The 23,911-nt window shown below is 46.0% G+C and overlaps 2 protein-coding genes across 2 annotated transcripts; both read left to right on the plus strand.

Moving 5' to 3' along the window:
- The first annotated feature begins 4,077 nt into the window (after positions 1–4,077).
- LOC142585012 (uncharacterized) lies at positions 4,078–7,924 on the plus strand. The gene is made up of 2 exons (XM_075695433.1): positions 4,078–4,486; positions 7,226–7,924. Exons 1-2 carry the CDS (start codon positions 4,100–4,102, stop codon positions 7,346–7,348), a joined length of 510 nt encoding a protein of 169 aa, XP_075551548.1. The 5' UTR covers positions 4,078–4,099; the 3' UTR covers positions 7,349–7,924.
- Positions 7,925–9,566: 1,642 nt separating this feature from the next.
- On the plus strand, positions 9,567–20,377 carry LOC142585011 (uncharacterized). The gene is made up of 5 exons (XM_075695432.1): positions 9,567–9,829; positions 10,280–10,410; positions 14,958–15,247; positions 15,804–15,981; positions 19,356–20,377. The coding sequence occupies exons 1-5, from the start codon at positions 9,760–9,762 to the stop codon at positions 19,494–19,496; spliced, it is 810 nt and encodes a 269-aa protein (XP_075551547.1). The 5' UTR covers positions 9,567–9,759; the 3' UTR covers positions 19,497–20,377.
- The last annotated feature ends 3,534 nt before the right edge of the window (positions 20,378–23,911 follow it).

Below are 23,911 nucleotides of genomic sequence, written 5' to 3' on the forward strand. Positions count from 1 at the left end.
AGCTGCGCATTGCAAGTAGCACTCTACTATAAGGTTTGTTCGCAGTTCGAGGAATGAAAAGGCAAAAAAGGCCACGAGGACGTGGCAGCAGCAACATTTGATTAACGCTAGTAGCATGCTCGGCACGTTGGTGGAGGTTTTTACTTACAGAGCTAATCTAAAATCGCAGTAGAGCGAAATAAAGACACGAAACGAAAAGTCTGAAAGGTCACGCAAAACTTCCATGTCTTCGGCGTGCCGCAGTTGCGCTGATTCGCATCGACTTGCGGAGGGTTTTATAAAACAAACAAGCTACACACATAGGATATAGCCTTGCTGGTTCACGCTTCTTTTCTTTTCTGGCGTCTCAGACAAAGCACAGGTGCGGCGTGGCCTTCTACACTTACTGCTCGGAGACCCGTCATGACGTCTACTACCTGCACGCCACCCGGTCGTGCGTGCCCACGCTCACAGACCACGTGCAGGTGTGCAACCATTCGCCCAATAGGTTCGCCACTCTGCAGGCTTGCCAGCAGAGCTGCATCCACAGTGAGCTGCCTTCGGAGTCGTGTTTCGAGAAGACGCTGTTCTCCTGGTGCAGCAGGTACAGTACAGCATTCGTTGTGACACACATTCAATAGTCGCTGTACGAGTGCTCCTCAAACGGTGTGTCACGATAGCTTTAATTGTGGCGAGTCATATTGAAGTGGAAACAAGAAGGTGCGGGAGATCTGACACACCTTGGCTCTATATATCATCTCAATAATGTAGCTAATTCACTCACATTACATTGACCATAAACTTTCTTGTGAAGTTTGTATCTCGTTATACCTTGTATTAAAATTAGCTTGGGACACAGACAGAAGCCGTGAGCAAAGAATGACTGTTCGTGACATGATATAGGGGGCACGACACGGTAGGAAAACGGGCGAAGCAATGGGAAATTATTTACGAGGTTCACAGTGCCTAGTGTAGTCCGTCCCACCGTCTTATAGAGAAAAATAAATCCGGCAGAACCGACCTCTCTATGAATGTTGGCATTAATGCGATTAACATTGAAGTATTGTAGCAATGCAGTGCATCGCCAACGCCAAAACGTGCATGCAGCCGGGCTGCTACCTGCCGCTCCTTACTGCAAACGTTGCGCCATTTTCTGGTACGGCTGTGAAATCCTCGCGTGGCGAGGGCTAATTTACGCCGAGCTACGCAGCAATTTAAAGGATCAGTTTTCTCATTGTATACTGGCACCCAGCTATCGAAGTCAACGTCAATAGTTTCCTTGAAGACCGGCACACACCTGAGGCGCATACCCAGTGACCGAAGCTAGTATCAGAGGTTCATTGAAGAGCAGCCCAGATGTTTGGGTCAAAGGGGTTCGTTGAACAGCGGGACATTCAAAGGGATCCAAGTTGGTCAGACGGTTGGTTTCGAACATTGTTCCCTCAGAACAGTAACCTAATATGCTACCCATTTGACCATGGACTACCCGATGGCCCATGTGGGCGTGAAAACGCTTAGGGACATAGATAGGCAGGTCCCGCAAAATACGTGAAGTACCCTAGGAATATCAAATGCATTAGCTGATCTCAACTTGGAGCACTTTGTTTCTTCCAGATAAAAATCAGGCGGCGCTGCCCGTTGAATAACGTCGGTGCTTCACTGACGCGCTCTATATAGCGATTCCTGTTACGAGATGTCGCTTGAGACAGAAGTCGCCACACCAGTTTCGATTACGTGTGCTTTCCCTCTACTTGACATTTAAATTCAGCTACTTAGCTACCACCCAGCTGCTGAAGCGGGCGCTGCAAATAAGTATCTACGAGCGCTTTGGACCGCTCCTTTATGGTGGCCCAGAGAGCAGGTGACCAAGTTAGTCCCGTGAAGTATACACCATCGCATTAAATGTAATGTGAAGCCCATGAGTTCGTACCAAGCCTGGCTATAGCTCTGTGTGTCAAGTTGCACTTGTTCTTTTAGACGTGCGGCAAGTTCCTTTCCAAGTTAGGACACTCTCCCTTGCCTACGCTATACTCAGAACACAGACATCACATACAAACAAATGTTCGTGTGACACCGACTGTCATTTTGTGAGATTCTGCACTCACAACAAAAAATGCGATTGCGTGGAGGTGCCTCGAATCGGTCGAGCCAAACAATTTTTATGCAAAAAGCGCAGCTCGTACTTTAAAGGAAGAAAATTGAGGGTGGCAATAAATGTGTGCAGAAAAATTGCTTGTTACGAGAGCATTCCTTCAATTTCCTTGCGAACACCACGCATCCCTTTAAAGCTTGATGCAGCGGAGCTGCTACCAAACCGCATAGATGTTTCAATTTCCTGCTCACAGACGCGCTCACTTAGTTTACATCCCGATAGTTCACCACGAGCCTATCTTTTGCATGTAATAATCTTCCCACAGGGGAGTCTTTAAGTTCCACTGCTTCTCGGATCCATGCGCTCGCTTCTACCACTTGCAACTTTGTATTATGGGCAGTACATTTCACTGAAGCACGTTCCATCGTTGGCTTGTATTACAGCAACAGCTACTATCACCTATACATTGCAATGCAGGCAAGACGTAAGCGCAACCTGGTGGTCGTTCGACGGAAAGCACTGCCGGCCGTGGCACTTTCCCAAGGGCCTCTGTCCGGACTTCGCGGAGACGGACGTATTCGCCAGCCAACAAGAGTGCAAGCGCCGCTGCTTCCCGCTGCGCCGCGTGTCGGTCAGAAGGCACGCCGGCAGGAGACCCCGCGCTCCGTGCAGAAGACCCAAGGCGGGCGCTGCCTGCGACGTGGACGTGGTCAAGTTTCCCTACTTCGCGGACATTTCACCCGGCAGCGGCCGTGTGCGCTGCCTGAAGTCATCGGCTTCGCGTCTGCTCGACCATCGTTGCCTGATTGGCTCCAACCGGTTTCTCTCGGAGGCCGCTTGCAGAAGGACGTGCGTGGATAGCGCCCCCGAAAGGAGGCCGAAGTATATATTGGCCTGATATGCTTGCGTCGTCGAACGGACATTGTATCTGCATGGCTATAAGTTTCGCGACGCTGAACGCTTACCTGCCAGAGCCATTTCGAGCCTTAGGAGTAGCCCGTCAATTTTTATTTCTAATCGGAACATCCAATTAAAGCTTTCCCGTTTAGCACTGCAAGTAAAACTTCTGTTAGCCAACTTTCCGTGGCGTCCTCTTTCATGGAAGCTTGCTCGGCAATATATCTTACTTGGTGGGTACTCAGCTTTCGGTGCGTTTGAATGTCAACTTCGAATGCGGTATTTTCCGCACTGTAGTCATTAGACTATACAAGTTGAGAACTATAAATTTCGGGGGCTATGGACTATAAATAAATACTTTTTTTTAGATCGGCGGCGCGGTTTCAGCGAATAAGGCCCCAGTGCGACTGCAAATTATTTCCAGGCTACATTACATAGCAATATCAGCTTCGCAATGATGTTCCAATATTCAATTATTGAATTATGTCTGTATCACTCGACTCCTAACTTATTTAGTGGGTTATTTGCCGCAATTTCTAGGTCATCATCACTATAATCTACCGCAGCAGCATAAAACCCTCTATGTAGCATCCTATGATAGTAAAACTGGCTTGCCGTGCTATTCGTGTTTCAGAACGTTTCGATGTCCACGTAATACCAATGTGTTACCATTGTTGAGCCTGCAATATAACAGCTGTTCGCTTTTGTCAAGTGTACCTGTTGCAATTTGCGCAGATCTGCTCAATCCTTTTGGCACTGTGATGGTCTTTGCATTGCGAGTACGTTCGTTGTCCTCTGTCGTTACAATTCAGCGCTGCAAGCCTTTTGTGCTTGCTCTCCTTCGGTGTCAACCTTCTGGTTCCAAGGGATCTCATGCAAGCATGTTTTCGAACAGACACTAGAAGGTGGCAAATGTTGGTCTCTAAAATAAGATAACCCAGAAAAGGCGTCTTGCGTATAACCGAAGATACGAGTCTTATCGGCCCATCGCAAGCAAAGCTCTGTACACCACCTTATCGTTCCGCGCATGCGCAGTTAATTTACATAGCACTGGTTTTCCGTGCCAGTATGCGAAGTAAACGCTGTTGTGAGTAAACGCCTACGACGAAGCCTCTTGCTGAGTGCCCTATAATGGCGACCACCTGCCGGCAAAAGACTAACCGCCGGCTGTTCCAAGATCGCGACTCGAAAAGTTCAAGATCGAGCTCTGTGGACAGCGGCCTGTGGACAATTTATAGCGGCGTTAGTGCAACCGCGGATCATTCAACGCCCACTTCGGCGCCGACCTCGAGCGAAACGCCCAGTTTGTGTGAGCTACCCGCTCCGACGCCACCGCGACCAAGTCGTAGGTCGCTTCCCGCGCAACAAACGAAGTGCGCTTCTCAGCTGGCCAGGGATCCCTCGAAATCCCCGTCAACGCTCAAGAACAAGGTTATCGACATGTTCAGGCGCAATGGTGGACGAGAGGAGGAAGAACTGGAGCTGTCGTCCACGTACGTGACAGGCGATCTGTGGACAGTAAGTGCAAATTTATTTTTTAGACCTGTTGAATTGTCCGTTCGCACTCCAAAGGCCTATGAAAGCTAGGTGAACTCACGAATCGCGAGCATAACGCATCGGTGTGGCTAAAGTACATAAAAACTACACAGTTAAAACTAAAGAAGGACAAAAGTATTTCTAGCATTAGCGATTATTTTTAATTTTTATTGCCTAGTCGCGCTCTGTTGCGTGCACTTCGGCAAAGCAGGCTAACAGCACTTTGGCAGAGTTCCTAAGACAAGTATGTTTTCAATGTATGCATGTGCGGTCATTAATTCAACCTGTCCATTTAACTCGGTGCAGAGGTAAATTTTCAACGTGAGCATTGTCATTAAAAGAAAGCCGCCGATTCTGCGTTTAAGGTAGTTCCTGTGGCTATAGCTCTGGTAAATGTACGACGATGAGTGGGATTCATCAAAGAAGCTAGGTAGTAAAAAGAAAAAAAGTAAAGTGTTATACCATGCAAGTCAAACTTCGCTAGCAGTCTATATCGTAAATCTTTTGTTTCACTATTCTTTCGCCTCATTTTCGCTCTTGCGTGCTTCGCGTGGCAAGCATGCATTAGGAGCGCTGTGTTCTTTCGCTTTTTTTTTTTTTTTGCGCGTGAGGTTTCTCTGTGTTTTGCTGCGCTTTTTTTTTCGCGTACAAGTTGCTCCACCCCTTTTTCACGCGTCTGTAATGAGAGCAAGTTGAATAGGCGTGCGGTGGTGCGATTAAAAGACAGGACAAAAAAGGACACACAGGGGCACACACAGTCCCTGTGTGTCTTTCGCCCTGTCTTATAGTCTCGCCACCGTACACCTATTCAAGACGCGTTACCAACAAGCCCACATTGCGACCCTCATGAGAGCAAGGTTTGGCGAGAAATTAAAACCATCTGATTGTTTTTGCTATTCATTTTGTGTGTAATACTGTATTTGCTTGGTCTTGTGCTGTCTCTTCTACCACTTGATCTTGAGTTGTCATCTCTCGTGTCTGCACTGTTCGTTGTACCCCCTTCGCTTGCAGTGCTTTGTCTGAAGACGTTGAATCTTGCATTGCATGCTCTTGAGTTGACGACTCATGACGGCGTGTACATTTCACAATCACAGCCTTGTGCTTCAAAATTAAATCTCTCCGTCACGTAAGGCAATGAATCGCTCATACTCCTTTAAGCAATGACTCACACCCCCGTAAACGCGGCCTCCCCGTTGCGACGACAGAAGTGAAATTCTACGCTGGAATGACGAGCGGCAACGCAGCCAGCTGTGGAAGTAGACGACGACTATCAAGCCATTGCTGATGGTGACAGTTTTAGCGAACTCCGACAATGACAGCACAGGGTCCACATGGACAGCTTCGCTGTAAAAGAGCGTAGTGACAGTAGCATCATCTCGCGCAAAACACGAGATTCCCCGGTACCATGGCAAGCCGAAATAGAAAATACGAGTGAGAGCCTGGTATGCAACTTCGTCCTGCTTCAATGTCATGTAAATACACGAGAACGGAATCTTTTTTTTTCTTTGCAACCGCTGCATCTATTTTGATTAGATTTGTTGCACTTAAGAGATAAGGTCAAGTATATTGACCATAGAAAGTATATTTTTTTTTATTAGGGCCGTCGCCTGTTATAACTCTTGAAGATTGTGCGTAATTTCAAAGAAATGAACTATTAAGTTTACAATACCAAATCAGCCAAAGAACATGACAACTCGATAAACTGCACCTCATAATAAATCTAAAGAGGACAAAATTTATCAATGTACACCGCCTTGAAATGTACCGCTAATTTGCGAGTAGAACGTAGCAAAATTTTTGCAAACATTGTAACAATTTGACGCAACTTGTAAATTTGTGCATCAGATTTGTTATCTTCAGATAGCCTATGTTATGAATATAGGATTCGGGGGGGAGGGCAAACTTCGGGCTTCGATTTCATTCAGTTTATTTGAAGTTTATGAATGTTTTGAAGCTTTTTTTTATTGTTGCATACTCCCAAACCAAAATTTCATAGTCACTACAATGTCAATTCCTTTCTCAAAGGTAACAAATTTCATTCATATCGGTCCTACGGTTGTCTCATAAATGCATTTCTGCCTTTCACGTGCACTTTAATAAGCGGCAGCGAAGTTGGCCATGACCTAAAGCCTTCCCAGGTATTTTTCGGAAGCGACGCCCACAATGTTGTGTCTTCACCTGTCGCAATCAATTTGCACTTTGCAGTGTTGAAAAGAGCGTATAGCAACCGAGCGGTCAAAGAGTCGTGAACCTCGATTATGGCTTCTGTGCATTCGACGCATAGCGCCGAGAGATTGTAACGTCGACTGCCATGGGAGAAAGGCGGGGCCCTCATTTCGCGGTGACCAAAGTGTAAGCGCACCAGGTTTATTTCAAGGAAGATTTGCAAAAAAAAAAAAAAACAATGAAATACTTTGCGCCGAGGCAGCTAAGTTTCGGTTCCGGCATGCGAGAGGATAACGCCGCTCTCTGAACTTGCGTTTCAATGCTTCGGTCTTTTTTTTTTTTCTCACGGCGCTTCTTTCACTGTATTGTAAGAACTTTTCTACCGCAAGCTTAAATGTTACATTCAATATTATTTCACACTCATTTCAGTAACGGTAAATGCGGATACTCTTTTCTATCGTTAAGTGCAGCAAATGCGTATCTCGATGCCATCTTCTTTCAGTGTCATTCTTTGTTCTCGTGTTAAATAAATTGCTTTGTTTTCTTTTGTTTCAGCCTACCTGCCGAGCCCGGAGTGTTCAACATCGGCCACTGCCAGAACGTTTTCCAGATTTCTTCAGACGCTCCTTCAGACGAAAATCCTACCGTGTACAGAATCCTCGCTCACATTCACCGTAGACGTTACCGTGCTCGAAAGGCAAAAAAAAAAGAATTATGTGCACTTCGCTTGCAAGCTCAAGCTTTGCAGAACTGTAACACGGTGTATCGACTACATATTACTGGTGCCTATATTAGGCACTCAGAAGGTCACATAAAGGTGGCCCTTTTCGAAGACGATCGGTGTTCAAAACTTTTCGCTACTGAGTTGAGCTAACGGCAAAAAAAAAAAAATTAAGACAGTTCATTTTGCCTAGCACTTATTATTTGAAGATACGACCTACGCCTGCAGCTAGTAAACCAAAGACTAAAGCACAACACCCACGTCTGGTAGCATCAGTGTGAAATACTTATTCTGCGCAAATGTGTATACCTGTGTTTACATTTATGCACGCCAGTCAGTCCGGTATTTTTAATACCACTTGCTGACGAGTCTAACAAAACCCGACGGATTATGCCAGCGTGCAGCGTGCATTTTTGATTCCGCAAGCCACGCATGAGTGCGTTTAATTGTTAGACTGTCGTTATGTACTTTTGTATTGTCACTTTTACATGACAATGTAAAGCGTGCTTGCCTCAATAAAACACACGAAAACTGTTACCAGTTCTCCTGTTTATTGCAGCAGACTCAATGCTCATATAGAATTGCTCGTATAAGGAACTTGTGGTTGCGCAGAAGCTCAGCAAAAAGATACAATGCCACTCTGTTTCAGTGGCATATCCGTAGCTTGAACCCCGAAAAGCTTGGTTTGATGAGTGCTGCATTGAGTATAAAATTAGGAATCGGCGTAAATACCTTGTTTTTTTTTTACTCTTTTGCGTTGCTTTCTTTAGTATTCATTCTTATCATGCGTGCCACTTTTTTTTAGTCCAACCACCAGTGGTATCTAATAAAAAGTTTTCCACCAGCGTGGTAATCCTCGTATTATTGCTTTCATTTTTTTGAACACTGGGATACACTGAATTACGCTGTCCTGTTAACACAGCCGCTTCGCTCCTTTCGCTCATTCATATAGGAGGATGTAGTTAGGTTACGTTTTTTTTGTTGCTGCTTTTCGCTCTGTATTCACATGTATTCTCTCCTAATTTCTGGCATGCAAAATACACTGACGTACGCGTGAAGACATGCGACACTGCCGTCATTTCGATAATCGTGATGGTGATGTGCCTTGGGTGGTTGTAAGAAACGCGCATATAATGAAACGAAGAGCTAGAAGATAAAGCTTGGGAACAAGATCATAGAGTGGTAATAATCTGCTCAAACCAAGTGAATGAGAAATTGCGCTCAGTGAAATAGAAAATTGCAGCATGAACTAGTAAGATCTTGATGAGGGCTAGTTGGTTCATACTTAGAACTGAGGTGAAACAGCGCGAAAAAGACGAGGACACAAGGAAACAAATACCACAGACAAGCGCTGTGGTATTTGTTTCCTTGTGTCCTCGTCTTTTTCGCGCTGTTTCACCTCAGTTCTAAGCATGAACTGTCCTCGTATGTCTTTCTTCTCCGGAAAGTTGAAGAGGGAAAATACAAAAAAAAATTAAAAGTGGCATAAAAACGCTTAGACTTGCATACCGCACGCAAATGAGAGCAGTACACATGTCTTAAAAAAGAAAAACAGCAGCGTCACGCTCAGCACCCATCTTACAGTTCAAGCGCTTGCTTCGAAAGCCAAAGTTACTGGCTTTGGCTCCTAATACCGCCACCATGCTTGCTTCGTCAATGAAATTGCAATTTCAAAAGTTCGGTAGTCTGTACGAAAAGCCAAAGTATGTCACACACATCAAGAATAAATGTTTCATAACTGATGCTAGACATATATTTCTGGTCTATAGTGTAACTTGAGCTACCCTGCTTTCATGGTGTCCTAAATATTCCTATCCGGCCCATTTATTCTATGACGAATTCTTTTAATTTCGTTTATCTTTCAGTTATTTCGAACAAAGATACTTACTTTTTGTTATTTCATTTCAAGTACTACAGGCACTGTTCTGGCTTTCCAGGCACAGGACATTTACGTCGGTAAGGAAAAAAGAAAAGGAGACAGGGCTGCAGTTTCTCTCGTGCGAGATTTGCTTGCCATTATCGCTTTTAAAGAACAGCAACACGCTCGTTTTTTTTTTACTTTTTGTTAATATTACTTTAGCAAATGTTTCTGGCTTATCAGACTATGAGGAAAACACATATAACAACTCCAACATATACGGGATATTAGGCATGGAAGGGCTAATGTCGTAAAAAAATAACGTGACCACATTTTGGAACGCGGTGCAACCGTTTCCGCCACAAAGATACACGATCGAAGCGCCTAAATGCCGTGAATCAGAACCGGGACATAAGAATCCAGAGTAATCCGAAGACGGCCAGCTATCACTTCATCTCGTGGCCGCGGCAGAAAGCATCTCGGCGTTAAGCACTCCCCATCCTTCGAGCAATGGCCGACGTCAGCGTCGCTTCGCTTCCATGCTTCAGCTTAGACGAGAAGATACTGCAGATTCTGTGGGGTAGGGCATCATTCTTAATTTTTACTTGATTTATCCTATGTCTTCGCGGTGTCAAGCATGCGACGCACCGAGTGCACGCACGGAAGGAAAGGTGGTAGAGATGGCCGACAAGCTTACGTATTTCGGAGAATACGTAAGCTTGTCAGCCCTCTCTGCTATCTTTCCTTCCGTGCGTCTTACAAGCTCTTGTTAGCAAAAACACTATGCCGGGTTTTATTGAATGCTTCGCCTGTAGTCTGCTTGTGATTTTAAAAGAAAAATTTGATGAATTGATAGTGTCACGGTAGGCCGTTAGGCGAAATTGGACTGTATAAGCGCGAGTTCGCGTATAGGGTGCAAAGAGCGACAATCCCGCTGCACCTTCAGGCTTTTCGACGGTTATTTACGCCAATGGGTGCGCGTTTGCTAGAAACTGCGGTGTCAAAGCGCGCGCATTGTGCCCTGTTCCAGATGAAGGTGTCCAGATGGAAGAGCTCCTGGAATTTTCCTTCGAGCGCGTGGGAAAACTGGCCGCCGAGAGGGGCGTCGAGCTGGACGACGCCCACAAGGAGGAGCTATGGCTCTACGTGCAGCGCATGAAGGTGAGCGCTGCGCACAAAGGCTTACGCTTACGCTCACGCTCTGAGCTTACGCTCAGAGACGACCTACACAGCGGAGTGTATTTCGTCTCTCGCAGTCCTTGTCCTTCGCGCTGTACGTCATTTTTTATCGTCAATTACCAACTAGCCCAAGCAACCACGCTAGCTTACACTCATCTCGAGAAAGGATTATTGCTTTTCTATTTATGTGTGCCCCGTGTCCTGTGAGACGGCCATGCACATTATTCATTGGTATAATTAATGCATAATTTGCTATTTACTTAATGATTTAAAAGCGCAGTGCACTTTAAATGCGTGCTTTCACGTCTTATTGTACGCCACTGTTTTGTATAGGGGGTCTACGCACGTAGTCACAAATTGCATTATGGGATTTTACGTGCCAAAGCGCAATTTGATTGAGGCACGTCGTGGTGGGGGTGGGCCTCAATCGGAGTGCCGCAATTCTGACCACCTATGGTTCTTCAAGGTGAGCGTAAATTTAAGTACACGAGCGTTTTTGCGTTCCTCTCCCATTCAAACGTGACTACCGTGGCCAGATCCACATCCTCGAGCTCGAGAGCGCAATGCCATAGCCACTAAGCTACCGCGGCGGATGGGCCTGGTTCAGTTTATTGAACTTGTAGACCTCGCTCCTTCCCAGGATATATCCTGGGAGAATAAGCGTGAATTGAGTTCAGATCCGTGTGTATTAAATGCACTACATTGGTAATCTTAAGCTGATTCGCCGAACCGGAGCTCTTTTTCTGTCCCAGTTTATTAAACATGATTCAGTCCCGGTTCAACTCCGGAGAGACAAATAATACTTTGAACTAAAACTAGAATATGGTGGTTTGAATGATATAAGAATGATTACTGGGCAACAGCATCAATTTTGTACAGAAACTCGATAGTGCAGACTCGAAATTGTGCGCGCACTCTTCTTCAGGCTTCAAGTAGCACGTCACAAGCAACAAATCTTTTCTACCGCGCCCACTTCGGTTTGCGTACCCGCGTGATCAAAAGCTATCGCCCATCCTGAAAACGTTTCATTTTCGCGATTATATTGACACGCGTTTAAATTGTTTCTATTTTCGGTGAATGTTCCTTCACAAGTCTATGTTCCAATGTTATCGCTCAGTGCAAGACGCACCTTTGTGGATCGCAAGTATCTAGAATGTTATCACTGGCTCTATACGTTCTCCGTCGTCACCGAACCTTGTGTAATCTGACTGTAGGAATGACGCGAATTTCGCAGTACTTTATGGAAGGCATGCGGGAACCAGCGATTACACTGGAACTTTCGTCGAGTCATGTATAAAGGCCGACGCGCTTGACCCGCTGATCAGATTTTGTAGAATCGCTGACGGTTCTCACCGCTATCGTTGTGCTTTGGATGTAACCTGTCTTTCAGGGCACAGGTTCACCAAATGAAGTTAGTTTCGTGATTCAGTTTTGGCTACTGTGCTCTTCACCGTCACTACAATGTGACATCTGGTGGAAGTGCTTCGTAGTGTGCCGGAAACCTCCTGCAAGCTCAAGCCGTGAGGACATCGTCAACGTCGTCACGGACCGTCGTGCTAGTCGCAGAGGCTACAAAAATTATCCCCGGAGCATAGACTACTTCTACCTGAAACTGTCCAGGAGGATCAAACCCTTGTCAACAGCTGAAATGACAGCAGCCTCGTCTCCGATCGTGGTGTAACAACCCAGGGAGCCATCGACCCTTCACGGATCATCGGCTGAAGACCCGGAAAGATGGCTGGAGACGTACGGAAGGGTCGCGAAGTTCAACACCTGGAACTCTTAGGACAAATTATGCCGCTTATACTTCGCTTTGGGAGATGCCGCGAGGACCTGGTTCGAGAACCGACGGTTGACCTTATCGAGGTGGGACCTGTTTAGGAACAGCTTTCTGCGCACCTTTAGAGCATCGTGCGCAAGGAAAGTTCAGGAGCTCTGCTAGAAGCTGGAGTGAAGCTCCCGAATGGAAACATTGCCGAAAACATTACATTGAAGAGATGATCCGCTTCTTATACCACGCCGACCCGAACAAGTTTGAAGGCAAGAATGTTCGCTTCCTTATGCGCGGTGCACAGCACGAGCTCTTTGCCCGATTGATTCACAACCTACTCAAGGCCGTCTCGTAATTTTTAACGGAAGCCACGGGCATTGAGGAGACGTTGGAAATGGGCCCTCGGTAATATGACCGCCGAATTCTCTCGCCAAAAAGCGAAATCCGAGTACTAGGCTCCGACGTACTCTGAAAGACCATCAGAATCGTTGTAAGCGAAAGAGTGCGCAGGGTGTTTTCTTCGATGCAGCCTGGAATAGCCTCAATGGCTGGCATTGTTCTAGAGGAGATTCAGCAGTTACTTGGAATTCCTGAATCGCTGCAGCCCTTGCCGGAAGTGATCACAGACGCCACCGTCGCCCGCCGTCAGATTGCCTCTGCGCGCCCGCATCAGGGCCCCGTAACAACCCAGTTCCGGCACAATTGCCACCTCGAACAAAAAAAAAGGAAAGGAAGAGACGCACAAACGGAACAACCCAGCAACCATCTCTCGCAGGCCACAATCTGGAAAGAAACGGTATTTTCTTCTCACAACTATACAGATGGGCAACTGACGCAATTATCACTTCAGGAATATTTCATAAGCGCGACCTTCACTTCAGCATCGAGGTCTGGTTCCGAATTTTACTCCAATTGGCCAAAACTACTTTTGTACGATCATGTACGTGCTGTCGGTGCGCAGGAATATATTGACCTAGCCTGCTATAGTTACGCTGATAGCGACATCTGGCAAGGCAGTCTAAACACTATGCAGGTTCTAGAGAACATTTCTTGCCGTCTCTTTCTAGTCCTGAAAAGCGTCAAACCTAGCTTTAAATCGCTACGTTCCTACCGAAACCTTTAGGCGAGCGCACCAGCAAAACACACCATACATTTCAGCAAGTAGTTCAAGCTTTGGTTCAAATTCGTCACATGTCTCCAACATTCTCATAGTTCACAGATACGCCCGGCATCGTTTTATTCTGTTTTAGAGCGCAGCTCTTTGGCGTCCGTTCTTGGGTTTCGCGTCGTCGTCGGCGTTGTCGTCGGCCTCGTAACCAGCTCCGCCCCCCTTTCATCCCCCCAGCGCTAGCAGCGACCGACTGATACCGCTGGATGCCGCTGACGCCGCTAGAGAGTCAAGATAACGTGACTGCATAGAACACCGTCGCCGCCATGCAGAAAGAGGAGGAAAGGGTCCCCCCCCCCTGTTCTTGTGTGGCGGATAGGGTGCTCTTCAGTTGCCGACGCGCCGGTTATTTCACGTAGGCCCCGGCACGTCGACGAATACGTGACCACCTTCCCACGGCTAGACCTGGTTCTTAGCGCTGCGGAAGCGAGGGTATCATATTGTTTGTGTCGGCATCGGCGGCGTTGTCCCTGAAACCAACTCCGCAGCTGGGGTTGACTCACTATCGGCATCAGCGGCATCAGTCAGTCGCTGCTATCTCTTCCCTCCTCCCTTTATCGTGTTGTCCGCTTGCTGCGCGCGCTTCTGCCCCCATCGTTTGCCGCTGGGTGTACACGCCGCCCCCCTCCCCCCTCTTCCTGCGAGTCTCCGGTTGTCAAAGCGCCGGCTCGAACTTAATTCCTTTCTTCGCTCCTCCTCCAATGCAACCCCTGTGCGGTGGCAATCAGAGAGCCAGATCGGTGGCGGCGGATCTGTATATGTGCACCGCCCGAGCCGAAATTGCCGCTGCCGTTCGCCCTGTGCGGTGGCAATCAGAGAGCCAGATCGGTGGCGGCGGATCTGTATATGTGCACCGCCCGAGCCGAAATTGCCGCTGCCGTTCGCCACTGCGAAATTATCTGCCAGTTCTTTCTGAGCCATGAGCGAGACGACCGATGGAAGTCCTCCGTCTGCTGCTGCTGCTGCTGCTGCTAAACGAGCTGCCAGAGCAGAGGCCCAGCGCCGTCGCCGTCAGAATCCAGAGGTGCGTGCCGCCGAAGCAGAAGCTTACCTAGTGGAGTCTTTGTTAAAGGAATACGTGTGAAAAATAAAAAAAAATTCTGTGATGGCGCATACATGTGTTGCTCGATTTCTTTGCCTCAATCTATCGAAAAGGTGAAACAGCTTATTTGCTGCGCTCAAATTTCGCATTAGGAAGTAACGTAATCGTCGGTAATTTTTTTATTCTTTGTTTTGTTATCCCATTCCTGTTTTTGTGCTTCTTTGTATTACTGCCTTGTATTTATTGTATTCAAGTATTTTTTATTGTGTCATTATGTATTATTGTACTGCAAGATTTTAATATTGTGCTACTACTAGGTGTACTGTATTCGATAATTTTCAATTTCTGTGCTGTATACTTGCTCTCAAGCTTCTCACTACCTTCTTGGTGTGGATACTAGTTCTGGTAAAACTCTTCTGCGTTTATCTCTCGCCTATGTAATGTCCAGGTTCTGGGCCCTTGGGGCTTTACTAATGAAGTGAAATGATAGCGGTAATATGTATACGGAGGTGCTACAGCTCCCTTGTGCGTACAACGTACGTTCGCAGGCCGAGCAGCCAGACTGGGTGTCGCTGTCCCACTACCAGGACCGCTCCTCAAGGCAGCTCTTCGATTCCTGTTTAGAGGATTTCACCGGTGCCACGCACTTTCATACGGCACAGCTCACATGGGACACGTCGTCTTGGAACCAGTCATGTCATGCCTCCTTCAGCCAGGACTCGTTAGAGACCACAGCGTTGCCCTTTGCAGAGATAAACAGTGCGGGCAAGGCCAACAGCGTCAAGACCAAGTCCTCCAAGCGGACGTGCAAGATGCCCAAGACATTCAGGCTCTCCAAGTATGGTCGCTCATGCACTTCTATAACTGGATGATGTTACGGACGCCGTATTAAGCATTGTTCAGTCTTTCAGTGGCGAAGCTTGTGATAAAATTTGACAATATCGCTAACTTACAAGTGCTTACGATTCCTACACGTCCTTGCATTTACTTGTGGGCTTGCGTGCGTGCGTGGGAATGTATGCCCATGCTTGTGTTCGCCTGTGCGTGTGCGTGCGTGCGCCTGTGCGTGCAAACAGGCCATTTTGGTCCGATGCTCCCCAAATATCAAAGCGGCAAGTAATATTGACAGACGGAGAGTTGTACTTCCGTACAAAATATGAAGAATCCGCAAAGTTTGGATTCTAATATCTAATTCCGTGTATAATATTGATTGTATTTATTTGTGAACATAGGGGAAGATACATATGTAAGCTTTAAAGAGTTTATTTACACCTTCAACTGCATGCAGTGTTGCTGTCGAGTCAGTATCTGAGCCCCCTGGGTCCAGTGTCCATGCTGCTCAAGACGACGGCCTTTGGTTAATGCTTACCCATTCGTTGCTGTTCATCGAGCAGATGTGACTTGAGCCCGATCTCTCCCAAGCCGAGGGCGCCGGTTCGTCGCTCGCGCAGTAAGGTTGCCGCCCTGCTGAGCCGTTTGGTGCGCGAAAGGACTGCTAAGGAGCCGCAGGAGGATCGTTTCTTTACACGAGGCATTTGGCCTTCGTGGCTCAACTTCAATACGACGCCCAAGGTAAGCCGTGACGCACAACGCTGCACTTCAGGCAAGTTAAACTTTAACGGTATACGAAAAGGTGATGGTTATATCAAAAGTTCTGATAGAATATGTTGTCTTTAATGACACTGCTTTGGAGAGAATAAGGCTCTGTATTTTTAGAACGACAGACAGCTGAGCTACTTGGTAAGGATCCATTATGCAAAAAGAAGTGAGGCGTGCAGACAGGGCACAAGAGTAGAGAAGTGGACAACACGAACGCCGACAATCAACTGAAGGGAGCACTGAGGCGAAAAAAGAAAGACACAAAACTCACCTGTGCAAGCTCAAGAATGGTAACACCACGTGCCAGTCTTGTACACGTGTCGGTCTACGTGAGATAACTGTTAAGGCACTTAATCTTTTCTTTAAGTAAAGTAATCGAAGGCTGACTTACGCACGCACTTCCACCATTATAGATATGTCATGCCTCTGCCATAAGACGCGTATCTTCATTCTTATGCCTGTACAATATCGCGCATTCATCTAACTCTGATGTGCAGTTACAATCTTGGCAGTGTATCAGAGGCTAATGGAACATAAAAGGTCGATAACCGGTTAATCACCTTCTAATCTTTCCCAACATTGATCCAATATCATCTGATCCAATATACACGTTAACAAGGTAGTCATCTACTTATCGTTATATTCCAAGAACGTGGTGCCTGGAAATGCGGCATTTAATGCGCTTGTCAAAAGCCCATGAAAACATGACCGACAAAAGTGGCGCTATCGATAACCATATGCAGATGCCAGAGGGCTGTAGGCGAAATTGGCCTTCGTGACAAAAATATATCAACGCGTGATAAAGCTTTAAATGAGTTAAAAAATATAGTCGTTAGAAGTACCTGTTGGGTCCGAAAAGGCATGTCTCTGCTTCTCGTGACTCTGTCACGAACAACCCCGGCCACGGCGGCCGCATTTCGATGGGGGCGAAATGCGAAAAACACCCGTGTGCTTAGATTTAGGTGCACGTTAAAGAACCCCAGGTGGTCAAAATTTCCGGAGTCCTCCACTACGGCGTGCCTCATAATCAGAAAGTGGTTTTGGCACGTAAAACCCCAAATATTATTATTATTATCTGTCACGAACAGCATCAAACAGTTTGTGCGGAATAGAATAATATAAATCAGTGACAATAATAAAGTTGAGGATGTGTGAAACATCTCTTTAAATCTTGCGTTGCGTCCTCAGAACATCGCACCAAAAACGGATGGTCGACAGGGCGGCTCTTTCATTGACGCTGCAGTGTATGAAGCGTCCGACGCATAGCCGATAAAGTGTCTATTCTTTTGTAGAAAAATTGCATACTTGTAGGCCTGTGATGATCATAGGTTTGAGTTTGATGGTTTATACTTACTATGGCGGAGTATCTCAAACGTGACCACTCGCGCTCTGATCGACAAACGTACTGCCGAGCTATGCCTCTCTGAACGCCGAGCGAGAGGCTAAATCTCTGTCCGACTGCGTCTTGCATTGCGTGACAATCTGCACGTGACATATGCATGATCAAGTAATGGTTTGCTTCCTCTACGCAGTGACACAAAACTAAGACGCGTGTGTAGTACGGTTGCAGAGGTATAAGCGATGATCGTATAACATGCGATTTTAGCAAGCGAACCCCGTTTTACCACATTTAAGGACGTTTCACTTGAAAAAAAAAAACACGCCGTGTTTGTCATCATTAGTAAACTTCCATACATAAAGCGAGTAAAACAAAAGATGTGTACTCCCAATTGTTCTGCCTGTTGCGCTAACTTTTCAAAGGTTAGCTCGCCGGAAGCATTTGATTTACATTATCCTAAACGTGTGCGACAGCTTCCTGATTATCATGTTGGCCGCTACTTCAAAGAACTACCGTGGAATTTTTATTAGAGTATAATAAAAGGAACAGAGAACAAGCTATTCAAGCACGCACGGGCGAAGCTAAACTCCCCGGCCTTCCTTATGTATAGACGGGAGATTAGCCGCCTCCATGAGCAAGCTCAAGCCCGCCTCTAAGTTCTTTGCTGAAATACATGTAAATTAGAAAGGTTATTCCCTTAGGATACCGATTTGGAAACACAGGCGACATTTTAAACGAAAACGCTCACCCACTGTGTTACGGTCATATATATATATATATATATAGTTGTTTTTTCCAAGATACAGCACCAAAAAGAAACAAGTTACAAAATTTAAAAAAAATCGACAGGGCAAGTTCACAGCTCCCAGCATATACGAAAAATATACAGTGTAAGCTCCACAGTACAAATGAATAATTTCAATATCGTTGTTAAGAGTGGGCCAGGAAGACAATGTAATGGTGCCCTTGCGTTCACTTACAGACGGGGATGTTATGGTCCGCGCAGAGGGAGATCACAAACTTTTAAAAATCTGGCACTACGCGGAGGCACCAAACGTCTATGCGCACACCTACTACTTGTGGGTCTCAGTGCAACTCGCTGCGGTTACTCAGTTGCTATGGCGTCCCGCTCCTGAAGACGAGGTGGAAGGTTCGATTCCCGTCTTCGATGGCACCGCATACTGATACGGGTAAATGGCAAAAGAAATCGTGTACTGTGTTTTGGGGCTTACGATAAAAAAAAAACTTTGGGCGTTCAAAATAGTAAGGAGCGGCCAACTACGGCGTCCCTTCACAATTTAAGGCGTAAAACCCAATAATATATTATTGGGCGCCGATGCTACTACGACTCGCAATATACCATCGCTGCTGCTAAGCTTGAAAATCGGGAGCATTATAAAAACCATTCATGACTTTTTTTCTTACTGATTTAGGCTGAGAAGCAGTACGGATGCTATTAGCTCTATTCTGCACTAAGTTGTGCACGACGTCATGCGCAAAGCAAGTCACTTCAGCACGTAGAGTGATGCTGGGGGTACGATCGAAAAGGCAAGGTTTGGCCAAGGCTTGCAACATTTTTACAATGCATCGGCAGCCAAACCAGAGTGTGAGCTGTAATTTGTAAAATACAATACTGACAAAAAAGACGGCATTCTTTAATAAGATATACCATAGCATATCATTGTGCTGCCGAGTTTAGGGCTTCTGGTACCATCTGCGTTATGTCATCGTGGATTCGGACACATACCTGTTTAGCACCGATCGCGATGCCTCAGTGGCTATGGCATCGCGCTGCCGAGCGCGAAGTGGCGGGTTCGACTCCCGATCGCGCTGGTCGCATTCAGACGGAGGGGGTATGCGAGAACTCTCGTGTTCTTACGTTTAGGCGCATGCTAAACATCCCGAGGTGGTCAAAATTATTCGGCCTCCCTCATAAAACAGTGCTGTGCTCTGCTGTTTTGAGGCGTTGTACCCACAAGCTCCACACGTACTCACTTGACCCTTGCAGCAATCCAGTCCCACAGCACAAGGAAATGGACGAAGCAGTGCCGCCCTCCCAGGACGCCAGAGAACGCCGTTGCTGCTGCGCTGGCTCGGCCGCAAGCGGTCACATGGATACAGGGTGTCGACTGTGCGACAGCGACCTTGATCGAGGCTCGACAATAACATCCATGCCATCCAGAGTTTTTCCATCCTTGACAATGTGCACATGGCGGTACCCGAACTGGCTCGCCATCAAACTACTTTTCCGCGCTTCAATCCTCATGTGCACGCTTCTTGTTTTAGCCACACTATACAAGGTGTTTCACCTAACTTGAACAAAGTATAAAAAAAGTGGGTAACTGCCCCTGAATGAAACCAGTGACGTATGGTTTGCCGTCATGTGGCGCTGCTAAGAGTATTTTTTATATTCCGCTTAATTAGTTAACGAACGAAGATCAGTTATGCAAAATGTTTATTATTCACTTTAAGGGCAAGTGCGTTTTGATACGTTGTAGAGCGCGCACGGTTCTTTCGCTCGAAGCATGGTTGAGAGTGCTGCAATACGATAGCGCATGAGCGCAGTCACATGTCTTTTTTTCATATTTCGCGGGCTTTCTTTAAACGCCAGAAAAAGTCGCGCTCCAGGTATGTTGGCACAAAAAATTGGATCGGTCATTTTTGAACCTCCTACAACCTAACGAAACGCACTTGGCCTTGAAGTGAATATTACAAAATTTTGCATAATTCATCTCGGTTAATTCACTAATTCAGCGGAATATAAAACATCATATTGAGGAGCGCCACTTGGCGCCAAACCATGTCATTGGTTTCACCCAGCTGCGGTTAACCACTTTGTCTTAAAATAATTGCTTCAAGTTACGTGAAGCAGCCTGAATACTTGGGCCCCTTTCAACATGCTTACGTAGTGCTCCGAATTTGTCATTTCGTTTCATCATCTTTATCTCAACGATTCTCGACGATTCGCGCAAATTATGCACATTCTTCACTTTCATTCTCAATAAACAATGAGTCGTCCATTTTTCAAACGGGTATTTTTCTTGCGGGCTGGCCTGAAAGTTATGGCTGGTGTGGACCAAATGCTACCAGCCCAGTCTATTATTTCACGAACAACTCCTTTGACGGGGACCTGCTAGACTTCTACCTATAAAACTTCACGCCGCTTTCTACTTTGCGCTATACCTTGCACATTTTGTATCGAGAAGTTCTGTCATTTCTGATATATACGACGTCGCGGCATCGGTTAGCCGACCTCGAGCACTACCAGCCATAGCCTGGCCTCCGCATATAAGCGACATACGCTTTCTGAAAGGGAGATAAGACTTGACAATTACACATTCATGATAACATAGACTGCTCATAACGTGTATACAGTGGACATATAGTACATCCAAGCTGGCTTAAAGGAGAAATGTTAAGTCAATTGTTCTGCCGATATAGAAGATGCTGAAGCTTGTAGCGGACAAGAGGAGGACGAAGTAAGGTCTACTGTCAGTGTCGTGAGAGCGGCCCTCAATGACCCTGTACTATCTATACTTCGTACATCAGCTTACCTAACTGCTGCTAGATTCAGGAGATATGCAATTGTTCAAGATCTTTTGAATCCAGCTATAGCTGATTCTTCAGAATATCTGCACCTCCTATTCCCTTGTCAAAAAATTCCTTTCACATCAGCAAAACAATTTTCACCCGATTGCCTTGTAGGACACCATTATCGAACTTTTATCGTCACAGAGCTGGTCTGGCATGCTCCCTTCTGTGCGCACTCTGTGGAGACGAGGAGACTATGGATCATTTTTTTTCTTATTCTGCCGCTGTTATTGTTCCTTAAGGAAGAACATGTTTGTCAACATGTGTGTGGCTTAAACATTTCAGTTCGGAATATTCGTTTACTAGGAGATTCCTCTCTTGGAAACTACCACAGGGATGTTTGCTCAGCAGTGGAGGAATTCACAGTTGTTTCAGGGAGATTCTCTTAAATTTTTCATGTGTTACATTTATTCATTTCCTTCTGACAATTTGACCAATTTTGGTATTAACTCTTAACACCATCCAAATTTTGGTCTGCCCCACGCCGTGGGTACGCGCCATCGTAGAAACAAATCCAATGCAATTCGTCTGCCATCTTTGTTTTTGGTGCCCCACTTTTAGTCTCCTTGTACATAGTCTAAATAAACCTCCTCCTCTGTAGATCTCCCTGTAGCAACATTCTACGAAGGATCACGTCCATGTCATCAATGAGGTAATTAAGAAAGCTGAGGAGTACAGTTAACCTCACTATACGGCTTTCATAGATTCTAAATAGGTATTTGATTCAGCAGAGATGCGAGCAGTCATTGAGGCATTGCGTAATCAAGAAGCACAGGAGGCATACGTGCATACATTTCGAAACATCTACGAAGCTTCCACAGCTACCTTGTTTTTCCACAAGACAAACAGGCGGACAAGCTTTAATGAGGTCCTGAGAAGCGCCGCACTTATAGCAGCACCGCAGGCCGCAAGAAAAGTATATAACTTATCAAGAAATGGGTCAGGCGAAGAAAATCTCTGCAATGCTATTTACTGCGCACTTGCAAGTATTCAAGCTATTGACTGGGATGGCGATAAAGGGTCCGCGGCGAATATCTGACCATTTGGAATGCAGATGACATTGTCCTGTTTAGCGGCACTGGGAACGAGTTACAAAAATTGATTGGAAACCTTAACCGAGAAAGTTTAATAGGGCTGAAGACATATGCAGAAGACAAGGGCGATGTTAAATAGCTTAGAAACAGGACAAGAACTTATGATCGCCAATCAGCTTTTAGAGCACGTGCAGGAGTACGTTTAAGTAAATTACTTGGAAGAAACTTGAAGGTTAATAATGAAGCTCGAGAACAAATTAAGGACCGCGCAAAGAGCGATGAAACGAAGAATATTAGGCGTAGCATTATGAGACGGGACTAAAGCGGTGTGGATCAGAAAGCAAACGGGGAGAGCCGATAGTCTGGTTAATATTAGGAGAAAAAATGGAGCTGGGGCGGCCGTATAATGCGTATGGCACATAACCGGTGGATCATTAGAGTTACAGACTGGCTGCCAATGTAAGGGAAGCGCAGTCGAGAATAAGGAAATTTGCAGGCGCAAGTTGGAATCAGCTAGCGCAAGACAGGGGTAATTGGAGATCGCTGGGAGATGCCTTCGTCCTTTTTGCAATGTACATAAAAACGGCTGCTGCTGCTGATGGCGCCGCCGCTGCCGATGATGATGATGATGATGATGGTGGTGGTGGTGGTGGTGGTGGTGGTGGCAACAAACACTCATTCAGGTTACAATAAATTCATTTTCATGTCAAAAGAGTCGTACTTGCATACTTGGATATTCGTCGTAGGTAAGTTCTCCTCCAATATTTTTTTTAATGCAGCTGAAGCGGAGCCGCAATGCGAAAGAAGACAGAGCTGCTCATCGGTAGGACATCAAATTTTACATGTGTAAGAAATACAGTTAACCGCGTACAAGTTGGGACCAACGCTGCGATTCCGCTCGAGCACTAAGCTGGGAGCATAAGCGACATTATCAGCGATATCTTATTGTGCCTTGCGGGATGAACGGCAATGATGTGGACAGGTTCAGGAAAGAATAATGTGCTTACGACTAGCTGTGGACGGGGGACACTGCTGATCACGCCCGGAATGGCAGGCTTCTCACTTAAGCGTCTAAAAAAAACAACTACGAAACAACTTCCAGCTCGGCAGAAACAGCGGGCAAAGACGCGCCCTTGTTAGCTTCAGGTCTTTGAGCTAGGGCCCGGCATACCCGTAGGCGTCATATCTCTGCACCTGTCACCGACTTCTGGCAGCGATGTTCTCGTTTGTCAGCGTTTACATCCGTTCTAAAGGACACTAAATAACAAATAATTTGAGCTGTGTTAGCTAATTACGTTTTCGCGATCTATAACAAATTTTACAGTAGTAGAAAAAAAAAAGCGACTCTTTCCGCGAGAAAACGTTTCATAAGCCAGAAGACACGCATGAACACATGACTCACTGGTGGCGACGCCTTGAAGTTCTTGCGCCAGCACGCCATGATGGCATGATTCAGACGCCGTCCACAATGGCCTAATACGTAATTTCTAATCGGGGAAAATGATACTACAGGGTGTTTTGAAAGATTAAAAGATTGCGCATGGCAAGTTTCGGAAGCTTTTACTCAGCAAACGCAGCTTAAATACGAAAAATAAAAGGAAGGAAGGAATGAAATTAACTTTATTCAGGTACTGCAGGCTACGAGAGCTATACTTTGAAATCCATGACGTCACGCTGACATACCGGCGCGGACAGCAGGCACACCACAGAACGTGAATTGTTGGATATATATATATATATATATATATATATATATATATATATATATATATATATATATAGAGAGAGAGAGAGAGAGAGAGAGAGAGAGAGAGAGATAGAGCTCCTTATTAGAAAAACAGAGAATTTTGCCGGTGTGTATATAACCGTTGGCATGCTACTGAGTATAGGGATGGGGAATTGGATTAAAACATTCCATAAGAGAGTGGGAGAAAAAGAG

Source organism: Dermacentor variabilis, chromosome 6, assembly GCF_050947875.1.
Source record: "Dermacentor variabilis isolate Ectoservices chromosome 6, ASM5094787v1, whole genome shotgun sequence".
Classification (NCBI taxonomy): Eukaryota; Metazoa; Arthropoda; class Arachnida; order Ixodida; family Ixodidae; genus Dermacentor; species Dermacentor variabilis.

Bases quoted from the DNA above. Each gene is read 5' to 3' on its own strand.
- LOC142585012 (XM_075695433.1), top strand. From the start codon at position 4,100: ATGGCGACCACCTGCCGGCAAAAGACTAACCGCCGGCTGTTCCAAGAT. The intron at 4,487-7,225 runs GTAAGTGCAAAT...CTTTTGTTTCAG, and splicing joins TGACAGGCGATCTGTGGACA to CCTACCTGCCGAGCCCGGAG.
- LOC142585011 (XM_075695432.1), top strand. From the start codon at position 9,760: ATGGCCGACGTCAGCGTCGCTTCGCTTCCATGCTTCAGCTTAGACGAG. The intron at 10,411-14,957 runs GTGAGCGCTGCG...GTACGTTCGCAG, and splicing joins TCTACGTGCAGCGCATGAAG to GCCGAGCAGCCAGACTGGGT. The intron at 15,982-19,355 runs GTAAGCCGTGAC...TGACCCTTGCAG, and splicing joins ACTTCAATACGACGCCCAAG to CAATCCAGTCCCACAGCACA.